Source organism: Barbatula barbatula (genome assembly GCF_947034865.1).
Source record: "Barbatula barbatula genome assembly, chromosome: 18".
Taxonomy (NCBI): domain Eukaryota; kingdom Metazoa; phylum Chordata; class Actinopteri; order Cypriniformes; family Nemacheilidae; genus Barbatula; species Barbatula barbatula.
Window position 1 is genome coordinate 8452325 of NC_136781.1, and position 21930 is coordinate 8474254.

Sequence of the window (21930 nt, forward strand, 5' to 3'; positions counted from 1 at the left end):
TGAGGTTGAGCAGGACGAGATGACCTATAGCCTGAATGCGCAACGGTTGCTCATTTTAGTGAAGACTCCAAGCTACCCCACAAGCCCCTGTCACAGTGGAGACATGACTGATGATCACAGTCCCACTCATCACTATGAAGGGGAAAACTGAGTGAGAAAGACAGCGAAAGTTGAAGAATCAAGCACAGAGAGAGAGTTTTAGACATGGTCTCCGTGTCACAGTGTACAGTATATGAGAAGTACTGTACGTCATACAGGAAAACTAGCGAGCAGGGACAGGAAGGGAAAGAAACAGGAAGTGAGAGTGTGGGAAACACTTTGAGAACATCCAAGTGCATCTGTTTTTTATTAGTTTAGACACAACCATTGTTAATCTTGCTTTTGTTTACTGTTTTCTCCCATGCATCCTTCTCTACAAGGATCCAAAGGCCAAGAGGTGGTCAGTGGGTAAAACCTCCTCACAGACGTTTAAGAGAGAAATGAAAACTGTGGTAAAAACACATTCAGGCATGCTTCCTGACCAAACCATACTCATCCTCTCGAGCCGCTCCCTAAATTCAAACGCCTGCTTTTAAATAACGATTCTCTTAGTGTACCAACAACGCGGTTTTACCATTTACAAAAAATGATGCTAAGGGTGTCTAGGTGCATATTTCTGGGAAAGCATCTGATCAATATCTCACGTCTTGAAGGTTATGCTAGCCTTGTGTGTTTATTAATGTTCATTTTTTATGGTTGGATGTTTTAGATACATAAATATGAGTGCAATTGTGGGTCGAGGGAGGAGTGAATGATTCAGAATAGTTGGTGTCTGTGTGATCGTTAAAAGAAAACCACATAAAGTCCGTAATTAAAGGATGTCTGAGGCAGCCATAATCATAAACGCATTACCCCAGTCTATGAATAAGGATTTATGTCGAATATAAATGTTGCACACATTACAGCACGTTTCATTTTAAACACTGTTTAAATGTGGACTGGAGACTGAATTCCTTGTCTCTCGTATCAAAATTTGTCATTTATGTTCACCATAACAAAGTCTTTAGGAAACTTGTCAACAGTACAAATCTTGTTTGCGGTTACTTACGCATTACAAACAACTCACATACGGTTCGGCACGCCCAAATATCAAAACAATTTTCCTGCTTTCAATCTTAAAGAAGCGGCCTGATTGGATGGTACGGGACAGATTGAATGTCGCCATTATGGAGATGGCTTTTTTGCTCATTTTGAGACAAATTATTTATTTCCTTTCCCCTGATATGGGCGTGATGGGGGTTCGCTGTCTATTCGCTCTCTTAAAAGAGGTCGTAATGGACGCTTTGTGCAATGGTGGAGACCCCGTGCCTGCTTTTGAGAGGCTCTTGAGAAATGAACCTTGACAACTGCAAAGATGTTCAAAAGGCCTTTCCTCTGTTTTGACTCGTGCACTGTTTGTTTGATAATTCGTTCGTTTGTTTGCGAAAGCCATTACTAGCCGATATGAACGCTACGCCTGCCCTTAGAGGAAAGCTGAGAGCGAGATATTCAAATGGATTCATAACTGCTCATAAATGCTCGTGTACCATCTTGCTCACACACCATCAAACCGCACGCCAGGCTTTTACCACAAAATCACCTTTTCCTTTAGCTCGTCTCATCTTTTCCATCTCTGCTCATTTTGTCGAATTACTCTTCAAAACATTTCACCTCCTCGTGTCTCGTCATCCACCCGCTCCACGTTTCTTTCTCCGTATCTCTTGTCTCTCACTCTCTCGCCCACTTTTCCTACAGAAGACCCACAGACCCATCCATTTCTATTAGGCAGGGGAAATGAGCACATTAGGGGAGAGATGGGGGTGTCGGGCGGAAATGCCCCCCCTTGAGACACCAAGCCAGGGTAATGGAATTACACTCCATTATCAGACGGCGATGATTCCATTTAGCGGGAGAGGAGCGAGCTATAGCCCAAAGATGGAGAAAGAGAGAGGGAAAGAGATAGGGTGCAGCTAGAGTTCAGTCCATTTTGCTTCATCTAAGCTAATCTTTGCCTAAAAACAGCTACCGTGTTGGCTAACAGGCCATTCCTCCAGGCCCAAACTTCCGAGGCCCCACTGAGATCGACAGCCTAACAATGCCATGTGATGTACCCTAAACAAATCTGTTGATGTGAAACATCAGGTCGACTGATAGAAGTCTCGCCTTTGACGACAGTTTTTATCCAATTCTGGTTTCTCTTGTTGATGTTTTGCCTTACAGGGATAATGTGTGAAAAATAGCACTAGTACAAACGAAAAGGGATTTCTTTTGCAAAGAAAAATGAGTAAAACCACAATAAAATGTAGTCTAGTACGTCTTCATTTTAGGACATTAAATTCAAAATGGTTTTGAAACATGATAGTTGGTTTCTAGATGGTCTTAACATTAGCTAAAAACCAGCTACCATGTTCCAAAGTGCAGCTTAAAGGGAAAGTTCACCCAAAAATAAAATTCTGTCATATACTAACCCTATGTTATTTCAAACCTGTATGACCTTTCTTGCTTCTGCAGAACAAGTTATTTTGTAGAATGTTGGTAACCAAACAATGTCGATACCCATTGACCTGCATTGGTTTTGTTTATACAATAGAAGTCAATGGTTACCGTCATTGTTTGGTTACCAACATTCTACAAAATATCTTCATTTGTATTCTGCGGAAGAAAGAAAGGGTAAGTGAGGCTGAGTAAATGATGCAGAAATGTTATTTAAGCCAAAATTTCAGCACATTTTACTATTTTAATAAAGTTGAATATTCCTCACGGAATATGACCTGTTTATTTTGCTGAGAGGTAAAGGTCAGAGACTGCCTGGTCTAGAATAGCGGATATCTTTTAGTTTTGCTAAGTCACCCCCTCCGGATATACAGTACTTTGTTGTTCCTTCTGTTCATTCTTCTGAGAAAAGATCGAAGCAAAGCGATTGAAAGTGAGACTAGGCTTTGTTTTTTCAGTGGCAGGGGTCTCTAGGAGACACAGGAATAGAGCACTGTTCTGGGTACAGCCTGTTCTGATTCCTCTTGGTCACAAGAACATCTTTCGAAACACAAAAAAAATCTCTGAAACCGCTTCTTTAGATTAGAGGAACATCAAATATAACACAGGTGGATTTCTGAAACTGGTCTGGCAAAATACTCTCCTAATGTGAAGGATTGCCGATCTTTTCTGCCAAGAGTTTTTTGCACAATTCACCACGGTTATAATCTGCCAATATTTGTATAATGCATTATTTAAAGAATACTACCTCCACCTGATCTACTGAGACCAACCCAACGTTCAAGAAACAGTTGAAGATGTAAATACTTGACTTACTATAAACAGTACCACGTCTTTAAATATCTCAAAAAAAACAATACTAGCACCACAGAGGCACAGCGTTTATTAAACTTGCCTTTGCAAAACTTGGATAGGAGAAAGCATTTTAACAGTAAGAATTTACACACATCACCTTTAAATTATGCATGTTCACTTCATTGCAAACCGACACATTGAAGCTAATTAAATGTGACATGTTGCTAAAACGTTACAAAGAAATCTATACCAGTTTAATGTGCAGAGACAACCATAAGTAACCACTCATAGCTTGATTTCCCCAAAGAATGTGAATTTGTGGAGCTTTCAAAACATTGCAATGTTCCTCCGAGCAGCCCAAAATGTCATATACACATGTATGTTTACCATATACATTTAAAAGAAAAAAATGCCTTAGATGAAGTTTAGCACGTCTGACAGGAAAACATTGCCGGCACTGCCTGACATTTCATGTCAACAACCACATCTGTGATCTTTTATGCACTACATTTCAAGTAAAATTAAGGAAAGCGAATCCTCATGAGTGCGTAGTGCATAAAATGCAGACTTTATTCCCCGGACCATTAATGTCTTACTGACTTAGGACTTGTATAGCATATTGCTTGTGTTTTGACGGATTGTTCTTTAAAAAGGCACACGAGCCGAAACGTTGCTTGCCATGCAGGCTCATTTAAGCTTGTTCCTGCAAACTCGCATGCACTCTCACCTTCTTGCCTCACAACCTCCTACCCTTGCGCACACATTACAGCCATTCATTATCCATAGCAGCTATATGAAGCGGAGCTCATATGAAGTGCAAGACTGTATTTATAGACTAGCACTGCTGCGTGGCTCGGCAGCTAAAGTCATCTGCGATGGGAAAGAGAGCAGTATTTATTTTAAGATCCCCACTCTTTTATTAGATCCGTTGTGCATGTGTGAAATGTGGGTGTACAGTAAAACTATTCCCTCAGCTACAGAGATGGTGACACCAGGAAGTTGGCAGCAATCCATAAAGATGCATCACCACCGACAGGGTCAAGTTGAGTCTAAAATGATAACGTACACACACGCCCTGTTCATTCATATATACACATCCTAAGGAAATACCTATAGGCATTACGGTCGTCATACAGAACTGCACACTGTACTTCTCCCGAGCGTGTTTGGTGGCACCTGCCATGGGCATCTGTGTGCAGCTGTGTGTGTACAGATGCCATAAGTGAGACCTGTCCGGGTGACCCCCCTACAGACATGCACACGAAGTCCTACAGCTCCTGTAAAAGCACTGATGTGGAAAGACAGGCGTGACATTTAGGCCTTAATCCACCTCGGTCTCTTAGTCATACTTCATCTGTCTCTCTCTCTCTCTCTCTCTCCCTCGGTCCTTCCTTTAGCTAATACTCTATCTATTCTTGATAACTCTTTTTTGCATGCCTCTCTTTCCATGCCTCCTGACCTCCTTAAGACACACACACAGCACTGGTGAATTCCACAGTAATTGAAATTCTGAATGCTTTCAATGCCAGGCTGCCTTATGGCTATGACTTCCACCCTCTCTCTTTCTGAGTAGAGGCTGTTGCCGAGGATTCTTGGCCCGCTCAGGAGCACAGCCGCACGGGCAGCAAGGCGAGGCGGGCGCTCCTCACTTCAGGAGATACGGCTTCTCCCTACAGCTACCGAAAAGCGGAGGGGGTTTATATCAGGTCTTCCTAGAATGTGTGTGCGGTAATATCATTGGGTCATTGTTGCGGTATCTTGGCAGGAATTAATGCATTTTGTAAATGCAGATTTATTTTGCCAAATCCCACAAAAGCTTTTACTGAAAACATATTTACATGAATTGTTACTATGCTTCACTTCTGACATTTTGCTCAAAGAAACGTCCATGTTACTTACAAATCCTGAAAACGCCTATTTTACTTATTTTTCTCATAAAATCAAGTGTGTGTGTGCGATGATGGGATGTGTTTCAGTGTATGACAAAAATGTGTGTCTTCTGTTCTAAAAAAAAACAGCTCAGTAAAGTAAATGCAGCCTTTTTGGACAACAAAAATAATATTAGTTACGTAAAAGGTTTAAAAGAGACTTTTGAAGAAGAAAAGAATGAACTGATAGTAACAAAGGGAGAGGGACACACCACCTCTTCTTACCATTCTCGGGATGTTCCATCTCTCCGATACTGCCGTCAGGGGTGGTGCGCTCGTAGTGGTCTTCAGGTAGGGCGAGGGGCCCGATACGAGGCCCCGAAGAACTCTTACTGCTTGGCGTCTCTGATTCCTCCAGACCACTGTCATAATAACTGTGCTGAGAAGGATCCTGCAGATCTTGTGCCTGATTGGCTGTGGAGAAGGTCACTCGACGATGCGGGAGCTGTGATTGGACAGAAAGAAAGAGACGAGGTGAGGTCACAGTTCTATGGTACAAACTATGTCATAAAACATCTCAAAACAACTGTTTTCAAGTCTCTGAGAACCTGTGAAGTTGCGATTGAAGTAGATACCTTAATGACTTATCTAATGTAAAGTATCACTTTGGGGAAGGCTTTTTTTACTTCCAAACATCCTAGCAACCACATAGCAACACACAAATACCCATAGAACACATTTGCAACTTCATTATAACTTTGCATTTGAGAAGCTTTTAAAATATTTAAAAATCCTAAAAATAATATATAATTATACATACATTTATTGACCACATAGCATATTTTTGTAATACAAAGCGACTTATATGGGCGATGCGTAAGAATGTAATTTAAATTGTTGATAAACAAACTAATAATTGCAATTTATCAAAACCGTGTTGTCAGTTCCTCTCAAGCTCCTAGTTCATCCTTATGAAGATCCACAACTGCCCCAATTACACATTATTTCCCTTACGTATGCACATAAATGCACCCCCTCGCAACAGTAAATCCCTTGGCACACACTCCCGGTATATCCCAGAGCAATACACACATGTAGGTCTAAATACACACACTCACACACACACGCACACACACACACACACACACACACACACACACACACACACCTACGGCTCAGTAAGGAGTGTATTAAGCAAGTGTTAGCTAAAGTCAGTGTGACTGCAGAAGCCAGGTTTGATAAGGATGATAGAAGCCACAGCTCTCCCACAGGAGAACCTCACTTCACACCCCTACCCGTCCCCCAGAAGCACCAAGAGAATAGGACATTTCGTCAAGATGGAATGAGACAGCTCGCAAATTGGCATTTGGAGCCAGACAGAGACCACTGTCAGCCACCCGGCTCTTCAAGGCACATCTACCCCTCAACATACCAATCACAAACCACAACCCTTCAGAGAGAGGGGTGGGGGAGCAAAAAAACAAGTAGTACTCTACTCACAGTTATCAATAATACAGAGATGTTCTTCTACCACATCTCTCTTTTCATTTTCTGACTTTCAATCTTTTTCTCCCTTGTGTTACAGTGTAGAGTAACCAAAGGAAAACAAAATCACTTCTCTATCTCTCTCTCTCATCCTTTCTACCTCCACACAGGATTTGAGTGCTAAGCAGCAATTTTTGTTTTGTTTATTTCTACAAGGTAAACGCGTTCTAGAGCAACACTAGCCTCTGAACACCCAAAGCTACTCGCAAAGCACGTAAATTGTTTCACAGAGCGAGCCAGCAAACTGGAGAATTGAGAGGAAATAAGAAGTGCAGAGGAAGAGGGCACTTGTCTCCATCTCAGTCTATTTGGTGTTGTCCATGAAGGACTCTATGAGAACATGTTATAAAAATGGTCAAGATGACCTTGGTGTGCGGAACTTAATCGCCTCCATTGATTATCTTTTTCCTCTGACTGCAGGGCTTTTATTCTTGAATGAAATGAAGGTTACAAATCACATTTTAATGCCAATACATCAAATAAGTGCTATATTACAAAATGAATAAAATGTTCTTTTGTAGAACAGATGGAATCAAAGTTCTAGTCCTAGTGTATTTATTTACATCAGTGGAAATTGTATAAGTAAAAAAAGATTTTCCTTGAATTATTAACATTTTCTTACAGCATTGGGATTGTTCTTTTTTTAAGTTTACATTAAATTTATACATTTGGCAAACATTTTCATACAAAGTGACTTTGTATATATTTTATTTAGCTATATATTTTAGCAGTAAGTTAATTACTCTGCTACCAAACCCACTGCTTTGGCATTGCCTTTAAAGTGCCATCTCTGTTTGAAATGACAGGTTTCTTAACATGCTCCTTTATGTGGGTTTAAGTAATGAATTATTATTTTTATTATTATATAAAAGTTATATAAATTGATAATTTTATTAGCTTACCGTTATGAATATCCTACCCTTACCAGTAAGGACACTGTTTAAGTACTGATTTCTAACAAAAAATACAGAGCCTTTTTACAGATTATACAGCTTGAAAGCAAAACGAAAGCATAACTAACTTTTTGGGGTTTTTGATTTAAAAAAAAGCTTTCAAGAAAGCTTTTCTTCCCTGTAAAAACCCCGCACAACACCTTCTGTGACTGTTTAAGTAGTTTATGGATTTATCAAACAAAAGCAGTGAGGGTAGCTTTAATGTTCAACCATATGCTACTTAATTTCAGTATGGTCGAATTGAAACTTCCAACACGCAAACAGAAATAAATATTTTTAAAAGGCCATTAATGAGGACACATCTCCTTTTTATTGCATGTGTGTTGCAGGTTGACATTTAATGAATGGAAAGGGAAGAGCTGAAAGTAATTAGCACATCCTTAAGTGCATGTGATGTAACAGTGGATAGCTGTGTGCAGTTTTCCACCATCTTGATGTACTGAAAGGCTCAAGGGAGGCTTTGAATATCTAACACTATTTCTCTATTCCAAAACCTACATTTACATTACATTTATGATTCTGGCAATGGCAAAACAGCTTTTACTTAATTCAAGCTATATATTTTAGCAGTAAGTGCATTTCTTGGGAAGCAAACTCATGACTGGCATTGCTAGCATCACTGTCTACCGGCTGAGCTACAGGAAAATAAGTGAGTTGCCTACGTAAAGTCTGTTCCAATAGGACCAAACATAATGATGCTGATTCTACACATGTAGGCAGCGAGGCAGCTCACTATGTTTGGAGCTTTGATTACATTTTCGCCAAACTTCTGGAGCATCTCCAACACGTGGCTCATCTCCTTTGCACCAGATAAGATGAAGATAAGCCGCACAGTGCGTGTTTGTATGAAGCACAACACTCCTATTCAGAGGGAGGGATAGTTTTTGATGCATGCTGTATCTACTGTGAGCGCCGGCCTTCCCTTTGCACTGATAAACAGAAGAGAGCAGGACAGCAGAGGGTCTCTGGTGAGTGCGGGTGGATGGATGCACACACTACCCTATTGTACTCTCGGTTCAATAAAGAGCGGAGGTGAATAACACCAGATGAGAAGCCTTGAGCTTATTGGATGTGTGTATCTGTATCTGTGTTTGTGTGTGTGTGCTTCATTGTATTCTGTTCCTCATTAGTTTTCTCTCTCTCTCTGCTAGGATGATAAGACAGTGAGCGGCTATTTTGTGAGACTATAATCCATACCCTCACACACAAAAACACATTCACCGCGGGCGGAGATGATACACTGGATGTGCTGCTATGATAATATGAGTCCTGCTTCTCATTCTCAAACAGAGGCGAGTAAAAGAGGGTGGGGGGTGAGAAAGTCTGGAACAGAATATAGACGAGGTTTCGAGTGTGTGTGTGAGAGAGAGTTATTTCTTTCGCTGTACTTTGTGTAAAAGCTGCTTTGTTCCCTCTCTTGGTGTACTTCGGGTATTTTAGCCCCCAGCTAAGACGGCACTCACTTGCAAACAAAACCAGCTCCCACTACTAACCTGCCTCCCTCCCTTGTGCCGCTGTTCCCTCTCCCACTGTTCCAAGCTAGAGGGCAGGTGCCAGGGTTGAGTTATGTAAGGAATGACAGCTATGCCTGAGGATGGGATTGGTTAGCTGGGAAAATGCACCTGTGGGACTTAAGTACCGGTTTTGGCCCTCAGACTGCAGAAAAGCTTTGATACCTGTTAACAGCAACAGTGAGATGTACAGCAGGAGACGAGAGAGGGAGTAGAAGTGCGTGGGATTTTTCTGACTTTGAGGAATGGAGGTACAGGCAAGCCAAACGGGAGGGAATGGAGTGAGGTTAGAAGATAAGGTAAAGCATCAAGTCTGAAGAGTGAGATTCATAATCAAAAGTCAATGAAATGTGCAGTAAAAGCCAACCGTGTTCACTTTCTTTATATATGTTCTGGGTCTAATTGTGAAAAAACTGCAGATTTTTTAAATAGGGTAAAGTTGACTCACTAAAATTGTGAACTGAAAATAAATACATTAAAAAATAAACTAAAATAAAAAATGGATGTGAAAATATTTTTAACTCATATTGGAAAAAAATCGAACTAGAATAACAAGAAAAAAACGTTTTGTCAACTACCCATATATGTGTGTGCATGTTGTGTTAGCCATATACATTAACATGTGTAATGTATATACCCATAAAGAATACCCTGAGGGATTGCAGTTCGCTTTAAAAGTTCTTGATGTACCCGCATTAAGCTTTCTCCTCAGATGGGAAGAATCACTCTGTCAAAACTCACAGATATTTATCCCTCCATCATTTCTAATCGAGTGGAGACTCATTTGCACTCTTGGACGCTCTCAGCAGATACATCCTCCCCTGAGGAACAGGAAGACAACACTACACTCTCTATAGCTCCCTCTCTCCTCTCCTCCTCCCCTCCACACACGAACACTTCCTCTCCACTGCCTCTCCGACACAGGCTCTTAATGCTACATTAGCGTGTGTGTCTTATTCAGCTAGAAGCCAGAGGCCCAGGTCTAAACTCCGCCTGTGGATTAAAGAGATGAGATGTAAGCAGACAGCAGCTGCCCAATCACCTGACTTAAGACTAACAACCTCTAACAGGCCCTCAAACAGACATGCTCTGCAAACGCTCCGGAACAGAGCCAAAGCACATTTCAGACGGCGCTGGAGTCTCAGCGATAGAGACCCTGCCAGATTGCTTTTGGTTTTGTTTTTTCGCTTTTCATGTTAACTTTGATATCAAAAGCTACGAGAACTTCATTTTAACATGCCTTTAGTTACACGGTTTCGGCACTGTCACGGATGGAGCCTGTTTGCCTTGCAAAATAAATGGGCATTATGTAAATTCTAATGGAAATGAACTGTGACCTACTAAACATAACTCAGATGGAAATGAGTGGTCAGAGCAGAAGAGGAAAATAGACTGAGAGTAAATTACGAGGAGTTTCTTTTAAAAAATGCCCACGAAAACATTAAAAAATCAAACAATGCCTTGTTTTGCTTATAAGGTTTAACACACGCACAATCACAAACATTCAGTTCTATCATTTGAATTCCTTTCACATGACGTGAGGAGCAGCTAAAAGCAACACGGAGTGACAGGTCTGACTGTTTGCCATGGCAACAGAGATCTGTGACAGATACACTAACACACTGACTGAGGTAGAGTGACATTCATATGCACCCACACGCACACACACACACACACACACACACACACACGCACACACACACACACACACACACACACACACACACACGCACACACATCTAGTTTCAAAACAACAAATCAAGTTTAAAAACATCAAGAGTCTCTGTGAATATATTTTCAATTTACTGCCTCAGTGCACCAAACGTATCGCCTCTCAAACACTCAGATATCACAGCAACACAACAGCAGAATGCCAGTCACACACTTATCAGCCCAGTTTAGATTACTCTGGAAGTTACAGCGTCAAGGGTATTTCCGATCAGCAGGTACGCACACCCACACATACACACATGCATCCCGGGGCCGATTGAGAACGGGTATTAAAACACCTGAGCTCTCCTACAGTAGGCTGCTTCTGTCTGACAGCAAATATTTATTTCAGTTTCTGTGTAAAGCAAAATCTAGTCAAATAATGAAAGAGAGTCAAAACTACACATTCAGTGATATGTAAGGAATGAGTAAAAAATGAGAGGGTACAAACATCTTGTTTGAATATCTTTCTTTCTCTATAAACAAGAAGTAACAGGGTATAGATTGGTCCCGTTTTTGATCTAAATTATTAAAACATTATTGTTTTGAAGTTTATTAGTAGTATGTTACATAACTATTGCTATTATTAAAACATTTTCATACAACTTTTTTCCAAATAAAGGAAACAACATGTATTTGCACTGGTAGACTTAAACCTCATGAACCACCAGGGACAGCAAAGAAAAAAAACACTGAAAGCAGTTCAATGGAAGGAACTAAATCCACAAGTGCTGTCAGTGTGTACGTTCACATTATCCTATAAGCGAATGTCGGCAGAAATGCATTCGTTTACACTGAACCCGAAGTTTCAAAGCGAAATGGAGCATATGAAACGTGTGGATATTGCACAGGCAAATTCATCTGATTCATAAAACCTGATCAAATAGCTTTAAACAAACTATATTTGAATTGTTCAAATATCCTTTTTTTTCTTTTGTATGATAAACAAATTTGGTCTTGTGCTTGGTTACCACATGATGTAAAATCCAAGAGCGAAACCAGTCGAACCACTTTATGGAACGCTAACACATAAGAAAGTTTTGCGAATCAGTTGTAAGTTGATAGAGAGAGATGCACAACTCATAGACCAACACATACAAACATTTCGCATAAATGAAGTTCAACTGGAGTTAATGCTTTTAAAGACGTGCATTAGAGTCAGAGAGAGTACTAGCTGTGTGAATATTATCATCTTAGATTAAGCACTTCCCTCGGGCAAAACTCCAGCAAACACAAATACAGACACACAAAACCTGACACCTTAAAACTACACCACAGAGTACTGGCTCAAAAGTTCATCTCTCCTCTTTGTAATTCAAGGTATTGAGCGAATGCAGCATAAAAAGACAATCGTTCCTCAGAGGCTGTAAAACAAACATTAGAATGACAGACATTTACGCATTTGGCAGACTCTTTTATCCAAAGCGACTTACATTTCATTACAATATACATTTGTTTCTAAGTATGTGCAATCCCCTGGGATCGAACCCGCGACCTTGGCATTGCTAGTGGTAGAACCAGGAAATATTGTGCACAAAAGCTGAGGTGTGTAATATCTTCTGTGTTCAAATCCTTTCTTGATCCCAGTTTAAAATGCAGAGACAAAAAATCTGAAGGAACTTCCAAATAAAATGTATTATATTGCTACTTAACAAGAATTCATTTGATCTCATTTGCACACTCTAGTACGCATTCATTTAAAAGTGCAACCTCGTTCTGTAATGTTCTCACATGAGATCAGCTTGAGAATTCATCGGTTGATTTCTAAGAAACATGTAAACAATGTGGTGCGTTCAAAACATGGGCTGTTCGAGTACACTGACCGAACTTAACCTACAGTTTTCACTAATTCTCACATTCTGTTTCTCAATCTCTGTCATTTCTCAAGTCCTGATGAAGACAGAAAACATAATGACGGAGGAAGAGTGAAAGAGACAGAGATAAAGTAATGAGCAGCAGTCAGTCACTGTATCTCTTTGAAGGACATCGATTGAGTCATCTATTCCCGCCGGTACGTACGGCCCTCGCTATTGTCAGACAGGTTTGTGCGGGTATGTATGTGTGTATGTGTAAATGATTTCTATCTCAGTAAGGGCTGGGAGTAGAGAAAATAAAGAAGATAAAAAAAACACTCAATCATCTGACAAACCTGCGACTAGAAAAAATACAGTTGTACAAGTTTCTTAATATGCAGAAGGTCACGATGTAGGGCTACTGTTTTATAATAAATAAATAAAACTATGCAAATTATAAAAAATTTAAGAAGGAACAAAAGTGATGCAAGTTCTAATAATTTTTATTTCAGTTGCACGGAAAAAATCATGGTATGGATAAAAATGTATGATGAAAATACCTATGCTTACCTTGATAATGTCTTTATGCGGGTTACTAAATGATGAATAATAGCCCTAAATCGTTCATTAGTGCTTAAATGCTTTGTTCTCTCTGTGACCTCATGAGGGACCAAGCATTTTTAGCTTTAGCTTGTTTCACCGCGTGGCTTCACCTTCACCGTGGACCGTGGTGTGTTAATGTGTGTGACTTTCACAGAATGCACCATAGACCTGCGAGGCAGGTCACTTCCTCTGGTGCCCGTGTCTTCCTTTCCCAATGGTCCCCTCATTCCCCAATTCCCACTTCATGTCCATTTTTCCTCTCCTCTTTCCAAGTAGGACATTAATCAGCCGGACACTCTGAGTATCTCTCTCCTTCCTCTTTCTGTATCTCTGACTGTACTCACAAACAAAGATACAACCTCTTATTTCTATGAAGAAATGCAGTAGGTCATTTTAGACTGTCTGTGAGCGTTTGTAAAAGAGCTGAGTGCTTCTCTCCGTTAGCTAGACAACCTGCTATCAGATAGCTGCTGGCAATACACAGATAAGAGCAGATTAACTCTCTCACACACACACACGTGCTTACACACACGCACACGTACTGTAGCGTGATATCTGATGATCTAAATGACAGCGGTTTGATATATAGTCTAATAGATGATGGCGAGAGAGGATCAAAATAAGAATGGACATTAGCATATTCTGTTGATCTTGAGCTTAATTTATGTATGTGTTCATATACAGTAAATGAAGACGTGTTTGAGTGTGTGTGTGTGTGAGAGAGAGAGAGAGAGAGAGAGAGAGAGAGAGAGAGAGAGGTGGGAAATGCTGAAAGGTTAATTACATTAGCCTTTTACTTTGTAAGAGCAATATTAGGGTGCAAAAATGAAATAATCATTTCCACATATGTAAGAAATCAATGTTAACGCACCTGTGAGAATTAACTGGTCACATTCATTTATGAGCGAGTTAAAAGTATTGTCTAATGTAGGTTGGCTTTCAAGTTAATCTCAAATTCTCCGGTTTTACATGCTTCACACGCTGGTGACATTCAAAGCCAAATGCATATTTCTGGGATCAGAAACAAAAGTAACCTGTTCTTACATTTAGATGATGAGATTACTAGTGATGTCACCTAGAGGCTAACCGTAACATTGATTCAGATGTTGGTGGTTGGAATAGTCTGATTTCAGAAAGTCTGCTACAGGAGCATCCAAATTAGCTCCTGTGGCCTCCACTGGCAATGAGGCAATAGGTTACAGGCATTTCTGGGGAGAGCCGTGTGTGTTATTCTGCTGATGCTTGTAAATCAGTGTGACGACTTCATGGGCATCGCAAAACACGTTGGCAGGTCTTCATCTTTGTTATGGGAACCGCGCCATCGCTGGGACATTCTAGGGCTGATCTCAAAGCATAAACTGGCCTTTTAAAAAATGACAAAAACACATTCGTCTGATATATGAAAAATTGCTGTAATTTCTATTTATCAGAAGAATCAACTGCGTACCCAACACCCCTTTTTCTAAAACCCTCCAACGTGCTGATATCAAACATATGGAGCGCAAGATTAAGGTGTTTGAAGGCAGACGGAAATGAAAGGCAGATCAGACGGCGTGTGTACGCATGAAGAGAAGGTAGAAAAACAGGAAGAGGGATGGATCGCACGTCCACATGCCTCCCGTTCCCCTCTACTTCACTTTTCATTATTTTATGCTTGCTGCATCTTTTTAAAGGCGCTCTCTTTCTTTGTCACTTTCTTGCTGGCATTTTATTTTTTTTTGCCTCTCCTCGCGGCCTCGGCGGGAAGGATGACGGCCGACTCCATCTCCGCCAGAAGCGCTGGTCTTTATCACAATGTACACGCTAAATATAGCTCACTCGGATGGTGTGCATACATGTGTGTCCGCACACAGAGGACGGAAGGAAACTGGGGGCGCCTGTGTTTGCGTCAAGGAGATCATGGACAAAAGCTATACATTGATCCCATAGCAGTTGCTTAGTTCTTTGCTCAAAGGCACTTTGGGAACGGAAGCCAGTCTGAGTCAGTAGCCGTAAAGTCCATGTGACGTATCACTCAAGAGGTGCGGTTAAATCATTCTGCTGGATTTAGACATGAAAACTTCAAGGTTGACATCTCTGTTTTTTTATTCTTAGATTAAACCCCAAAAGAGAGCTGCAGAAAGGAGGAAAGTGCTTATCTAAGTCATCAAATAGAACAATGGGTTATTACATCTTATACCAGCCAATTTTCCTTTGCAATGCCAGAGGACAAAGTGCTTAATCTCTTCTTCCAGCTCTCTCATTCTGCCTCTACGAATGCAAAATCTCATGTTAAAGACCAAACCATACATATCTGATTTGCGGTCGAACCTCTAAGCCACTCTCTCCGTCTCTCACTGTGCACTTGCACGCAGAATGATGAATCTGTACACATGGTGCCGGTGTCAGTGAGTGTGGAGAACAGATGGTGCTCTACGCTCAGAGGAGAGGTTACGGACACCAATAGGCAGGCGAAGGCAGCCCAACACAATTATAACCATCCACTCTCTATCCTCCAGCTAGAGCAATACAGTATGAGCAGGATAGGCAAATGAGGGAGACAGTGATGTCATGGCTATTTATTGCTGACATCTTTACAATGTCTAAGTTAGTACCAAAGTTAAATAAAATGCCAATTGCATGTTAAAACTGGCACACACAGAAGCAATAGATGAAGACGCGTGTTAGACACAAATAGTAACAACACAGTTCAAGAACATTCATGTGTCTTTAGCAACACATCTGTTTATAGTAAAACGGGGCAAGTGGGGAATGTTGCTGAACGGCCTGTTACATAACCATTTCTTATTCTGAAATACTGTACCTGTCACAACAAGTCTAACGGACAAGCTGGGGTGACAGGAAAGGAAATCCAAAAAAGTAAATGGCACATTTAGACACATTCACACAGAACTGCTAAATAAAAGCAATGGGAATAGATTTGAATAAAGACATACAGTGTATCAGAGGTGGGCATTACTTGAGGAATTCAAGAATGAATAATTGTGTATTTTGGAAAATGTACATGGTTTTCTACCTTTAATACTTGAGTAAAGAGTTCATTTTTCATTTACTTAAGTAAAATTTTAATGTGCTTAAAGGTCCAGTGTATAAATTTAGCTCCATCTAGTGTTGAGTTAGCTGCAACTCCACCCCTCCCTCTCGAAGCACTACGGTGACTGAACTAATGCGCTCTTGTAGAGCAGTTTGTCCGTTTAGGGCTACTATAGAAACAACATGGCTAGAAATAGATCATTCTAAGGTAATAAAAACATAATGCTTCATCATGTAAAGTCTTTATACACCTCTAAAGACATAGTTAAAAGTATTACATGTACATAAAGAACACATATTTATCAAATGTGGTGTAGTAGAAGGTATGATATATACTTTTTAGTGTAGTGAAGCAAACCTTTTCCAAGGTATACCTAAAAACACTGAGACTGATATTTGAAAACGTACGTAAGAATAAAAATACTTTTTGCAGTGCAGTATATAATGTAATGATCACACAAGAAATAAATACGTAAAACAAAACCTATGGAAATCCTTCATATGGTTTGGAATGCCTGAACTCATGGTGTAGGATAGCTACAGGGCACCAACGTCTAATAGGACACGGGAGAGTGAAAGAATGTACCAAAATACAAAATGGAGAAGTGAGAGAGAAAATACAGATGTCGGCTGAAACTAAGAGACACTGGAAAATGACCAACCATACGGACAAACAGGTGAACACAATCTTCAATAAAAGCAAACTACAAAAGAAGATTTATTTCTATTTACTTGTTAAATGGTGACATGAAGAATACCTTTTTTCGAGTCCAAGCATCTATTCATTTCAATTGGAGCTACAGCTTAAACAGCTGTTTACTCATATTGCATATTTAAGCGAAACACGTATTGACTCAAAGTATACACTACCGTCACCAGGCTCACAGAATCTCCGACATCAAAATTTGAATAAATTATGAAAAATAAATCGCTGACTGGCCATGTGGGATTATGAAGATAAAGGTTAGGATCGCAATTTTTCTCGATAGTTTTAGAGATTGCCATGAACGTATATAAGCATTTTTTGTTGTTTGCCTATACTGTAGCATCTTATTGAGAGTTTGGACGAGTTGTGTTGAGGTAATGTGATTGTTTTATTATGTTATCATGTTTTTATTGTGTCTTATTTCATATCATATATGGTGGTGCATGACGTCATAAAATGTTTTGTCTGCGACCGATACTGTGACTCCACACATGTGCACACTACCTTAAAAAACAAACATCCTCATGGAATCAGACGGTTCAAATCGCTGCCGCCATCATTCAAGGCAAATCAGTAGTGGCATTATCATTTCAATTCACTTCTGTTGGGTCTTATCTCACTCCTCTGTGAACCTCGCTGCACGCACACACACAGACACACACGACAAAGTATTTGTCATTCCCTTCCAGTCAACTTTGACAACTATCTCCGATCCTCATCTAGATTGGCACAAAGTTACAGAAGCATAATGCTCTCAGCTGAACATCATGTCAACAAACATAAAACTATAAATGTGATAACGCTCTGAAGTCTTAAAGCGGAAAAGGGTACAACTGAACTTTGATATGCTACATGGCACGCCGCTGAATTGCACTGGTAAACTTAAGGCATCCTTGAGCGTGTTACTACAAAACCTGACACACGATTGTTTAACGTCGCATTTAAGAGGAATGTCAGTTTTTGGAATTTTTTATTTGTGTTTCCCAACTGAAGTCTAGAATACCTTGTGACAAAGCACTCCAGACATTGAACAAAGTTTGTGTGCTTCAGTTTTTTCCTCTTTCAGATGTCACCTTTGTGGCCAGTGAGCAAAGGTAAAGGTAGATCTATGAGGCAGTGAAAAAATAATAAATAAAAGTCAGGGAAAGCGAGAGAAAGGGAGAGAGACGTCTTTGTGTTCTTAGACAAGCATCTGATTTGAACTCACGGTTCAAGCCCTCTTCCCAGAATACAAAGCATTCTTTTATGCACCTCAGACAATGCAGCAGCCTCTTCCATGTCCACACAAAGCCTTCTCCACTCACTTTGTACACCTTTTGTTTATTTTAACTGCTACATTTTCCAGCATTAGCACGTAGTTATTAGATTCTGATGTTAGCCTCTGTCTATCCTGCTTTCAGCAGGTGAACGTGGGCCTTGCATTGTTTTCTGCTCTCTTTTTACACCAGCAGAATTAAAGATTGAAGACCATTCCAAGCTGTAAAATGGGACGGCAAGCGGAGCGGACAGGGTTGTGCAAGAAACTGGGAGAAAGAGAGAGAAAGAGAGTGAGACAAAAATATTAACAAAAAACATCCCAAAATTTCTCTAACTAATCCAGCCAGACCGCATTTCAACAAAAACACTGATGTGGTGTGGGTACATTTGAATGTGTATCTCTTTAGTTTCTACTTCCCACTTAGGCATATTTGCTCATTTCTCGAAACGCTTCGAAATTAATGAACAAACAAGTGACCGGCAAAACCTCAATGATAATTAGCACAATTATGAAGAGACTCCCAACAGCCCTCACATACAAGAGTCTTCATTCAGCATTATTACAGCGGATCAGCAGTCCTGTTTATGTGCAAATTATGAGCTCTGCGATTTATTGGCTAGCGTCTCCAAAGTCTCCAGTGGCTTTACTGGAAGTAATGTTATTGGTTTCATATTTGGAGGAGTGGTCCTTATCCTCTAAAGAGAAATTACGGAAATCAGTCCTTCTTATTTTGAGGAGGCGAAAACAAGATGCCATCATTTGAGGTACAGATGGTAAATCCGCTTGCCAAGACTTAAAGTTCCTTGTGAAATCTGGCAAGCTCGGAACTTCAAAAAGTTGCAGGGTCACCTCATTGGAGAGGGGGGTATTTTTACACAGTTATTTTTACACATTTACACAGTGATTGACACATAGACAAACAGCACCACATACTTGCAAGCCAATCGGTGATGTTTTAAGTGCTAATTTTCATGCTTTAATTTCAGTGGGATGAAAATAACCAGACATCATCTTGAAATATTATTACTGACTTGTTGACTCGTTATTCAGTGCCTTGTTGTGCAAGAACTGTCGAGCTTGTGCAGAGGCTGCAGCTTTTGCCAGAGGGGAACTGGAATCCCCTGGTTAGTTTCCCTCTGAGGTTTTTTTCCTCCAATGGAGTTTTGGACCACCGATTGCATACTGTTTAGCCTGGCCTGGGGGGCTTCTAGCATTTTAAAGTTTTATATAATTAACACTGCATTTAGAAATGTATAGTCTGTTTATTATTTGACCTGTGTTCTCTCTCCTTATCTTGTGTCTGTCTGTGTGCGCATTTGTATGTGTGTCTGTATGTGTTGGTGGGTGTTGTGTGGAGTGTTTTGTGTGTGGGTTTGTCTAAATCTATATCTGTGTCTGTCTTCTGAGTTTTTACCTTTTTTTGTTTTAACTTGCATAACCTTATATGTTTTGCTTATAGACAATATCTGCTTATTGTAAATTCAATTTTTTTTTTAAATGTGATCTAAAATTATCATTTGTCCACAGTCTTTGTCTATGTGTTTTTTTATGTTTAACACATAAATTTGGAATGTTGGTTAGAACAATAGCCACAGCTGGTCAGGACATCGGCCATTGTCTCATCTGTTTATTTAATGACACTGTTTTATAAATCTAACAGGAAAAGCATGTGAATAGAAACTAGACAGACTGAATTTCCCTTTCCTTGCACGAACAATGTTGCAACCTTCTTATAGCTCGCTTAATTAGCGATACGAATCAGTTAATTGGCAAAGAACCCTTGAAATGAGCTTTTGGGGATGACAAGCATTTAGGCAAGCAGTTATGTAAATACACTGTCCATGTCCTCTGGTAAAAGACTGTAAATATAAGTGTCTGGGATCTCATTTAACAGTTATTTTTTATAATGTGACATCCTGTCTCCTCCCTGTTTATTTATTCATTAGTTTGTTTTATTCTCTCATTCTTTACTATCAGTGCTTAACATCTCCCTTGTGCAGTCCTACTGGTTTGGTTCAAGTCTTTTAAGTAGTTCACACAAATGTTGCTATGACCTTCTTTTTCTGAAAAGATTAGTGCCAAAATCAAAAGCTTTAGATTAAAGTGCTCTGTCAAAAATAGCAACCAAAATTATCAATAGCAGATAAGTTTGATCTTAAATATGCAAACGAACGCTCTCAGGTGTAGATCAATACTCTTTACTCTCTCCATCCCTGTTTCCCAGCTTCCCATCGTTTATTCATTGAACAGCAGGCTCTTTCATACTGGCACAGCCCATTAGGATTCAAGGATGGTGGTGAGGCAAGCTCTCCGACTTAAACAAATGGCTAAGTCTCCCCGTCATTTTCATGCATTACTGTCCGACTCAATTTTTCTGTCGTGCGGGAATGCTGTTACATGGAAATGGCTCGGGTCCATGGTTCATACACTGTGTGTCTGGTCGGACACGTATAGAGGAGGTCTGCTGTCTGTTTACGGGAGCATTTGTGTGTTTACACAGCCTGTGTGCAGTAGGCATCACATAGACACACATACAAACAAGCGGAGCGGCCTGTTTTTCTACGCTTGGCTAGCGAACTCCAGCATGCAAAGCTCAAGCTCCTGCATGCAAACGCAGAGCGTATCTATGCAAACTATTCACATGAGCCTCCGTTTCAGCACAACCAACACATGCACACATTTGTAATGTTCAATTGTTTGCACATGATGTCACTCTTAAATGTGCAAAAGGGGATAAAAACATCAAACACTAAGAATTGGGAGTCTTCAGCAGTGCATACTGGGAGGAAGAGGCAAACGTGTGTTTTGTAACACTTTGTAAATGCATGCATGTTCTCGATAAGAAGTTGAGCAGAGATGTGGCATATAACTGGGCTGTGTAGCACTGCTTCGCTGAAGATATAGAAAAGATGCATTGTAGTGAACATTAAAGTTCTTCCCATATCATACTTCCACATTAGCACACATTCTCAACCAGGGGAGACAAACTCTGTACTGCAGCGAGTAGTAGTGCACATATGCAAAATTACACAATAAACGCTAAAGCAGAAAAGTGGCCGTAGCTGTTGAGTAAGTCCAACAGCACATACGGTGTGGTACCCAAGTCTCCCTCCTGGGCTCATCCTTTGGCTTAGTTCTCTGTGGTCAGGCCAGATGGAGACGCCTTTATATGGGATCTTTCAACTCGAGCAGGGCACACAATAGGTTGGCCGGTCACTCTTTTTACATTCTGCCTAGAACATTCCGTAATCAGCGTCTCTGATCAGACTGCCAGAGACAATAATGGGAACTAAAGACAAATAATCAAGATCATAGCAGAAATCCATTATTGTCCTATCTGAGACCTGCATAGCTGTGTGTTTGTTTGAATTAAGCTGCCGGGCCATTTTGGTGTTGTGCACGCTGATGTTTATGGTCACACCACATGGCATGCAGAGAAGGCTGGAGTCTAGGAACTGAGGGCTCTGCCGTATAAACAAAACCCATCCAAAAAATACAGAAAAAGAAAAAGTGAAGGATGTCCGCCAATCAAACTGGAGCGCCTCGCCACTATCTCTCCGAGCAAGCATCACGTTTCTGGAACGGAGGCCTGAGGATTTCAAAATATATGAGGGATAGGGGAAGAGAATTGGAGACTTAACAGC

General features: G+C 40.4%; 1 protein-coding gene across 3 annotated transcripts in view; it reads right to left on the bottom strand.

Annotated features, from left to right (window-relative positions):
- The window catches only part of pcdh1b (protocadherin 1b), a 132250-nt gene that overhangs the window by 43235 nt on the left and 67085 nt on the right, over positions 1-21930 (bottom strand). For 2 of the 3 annotated variants that reach the window (XM_079479198.1, XM_079479199.1), the window contains exon 4: positions 5460-5679. The exons of the other annotated variant lie outside the window; for it this stretch is intronic. In XM_079479198.1, coding sequence (XP_079335324.1) covers positions 5460-5679 — 220 coding nt within the window. The remainder of the gene's footprint in view (positions 1-5459; positions 5680-21930) is intronic. 3 annotated transcript variants of the gene reach the window in all.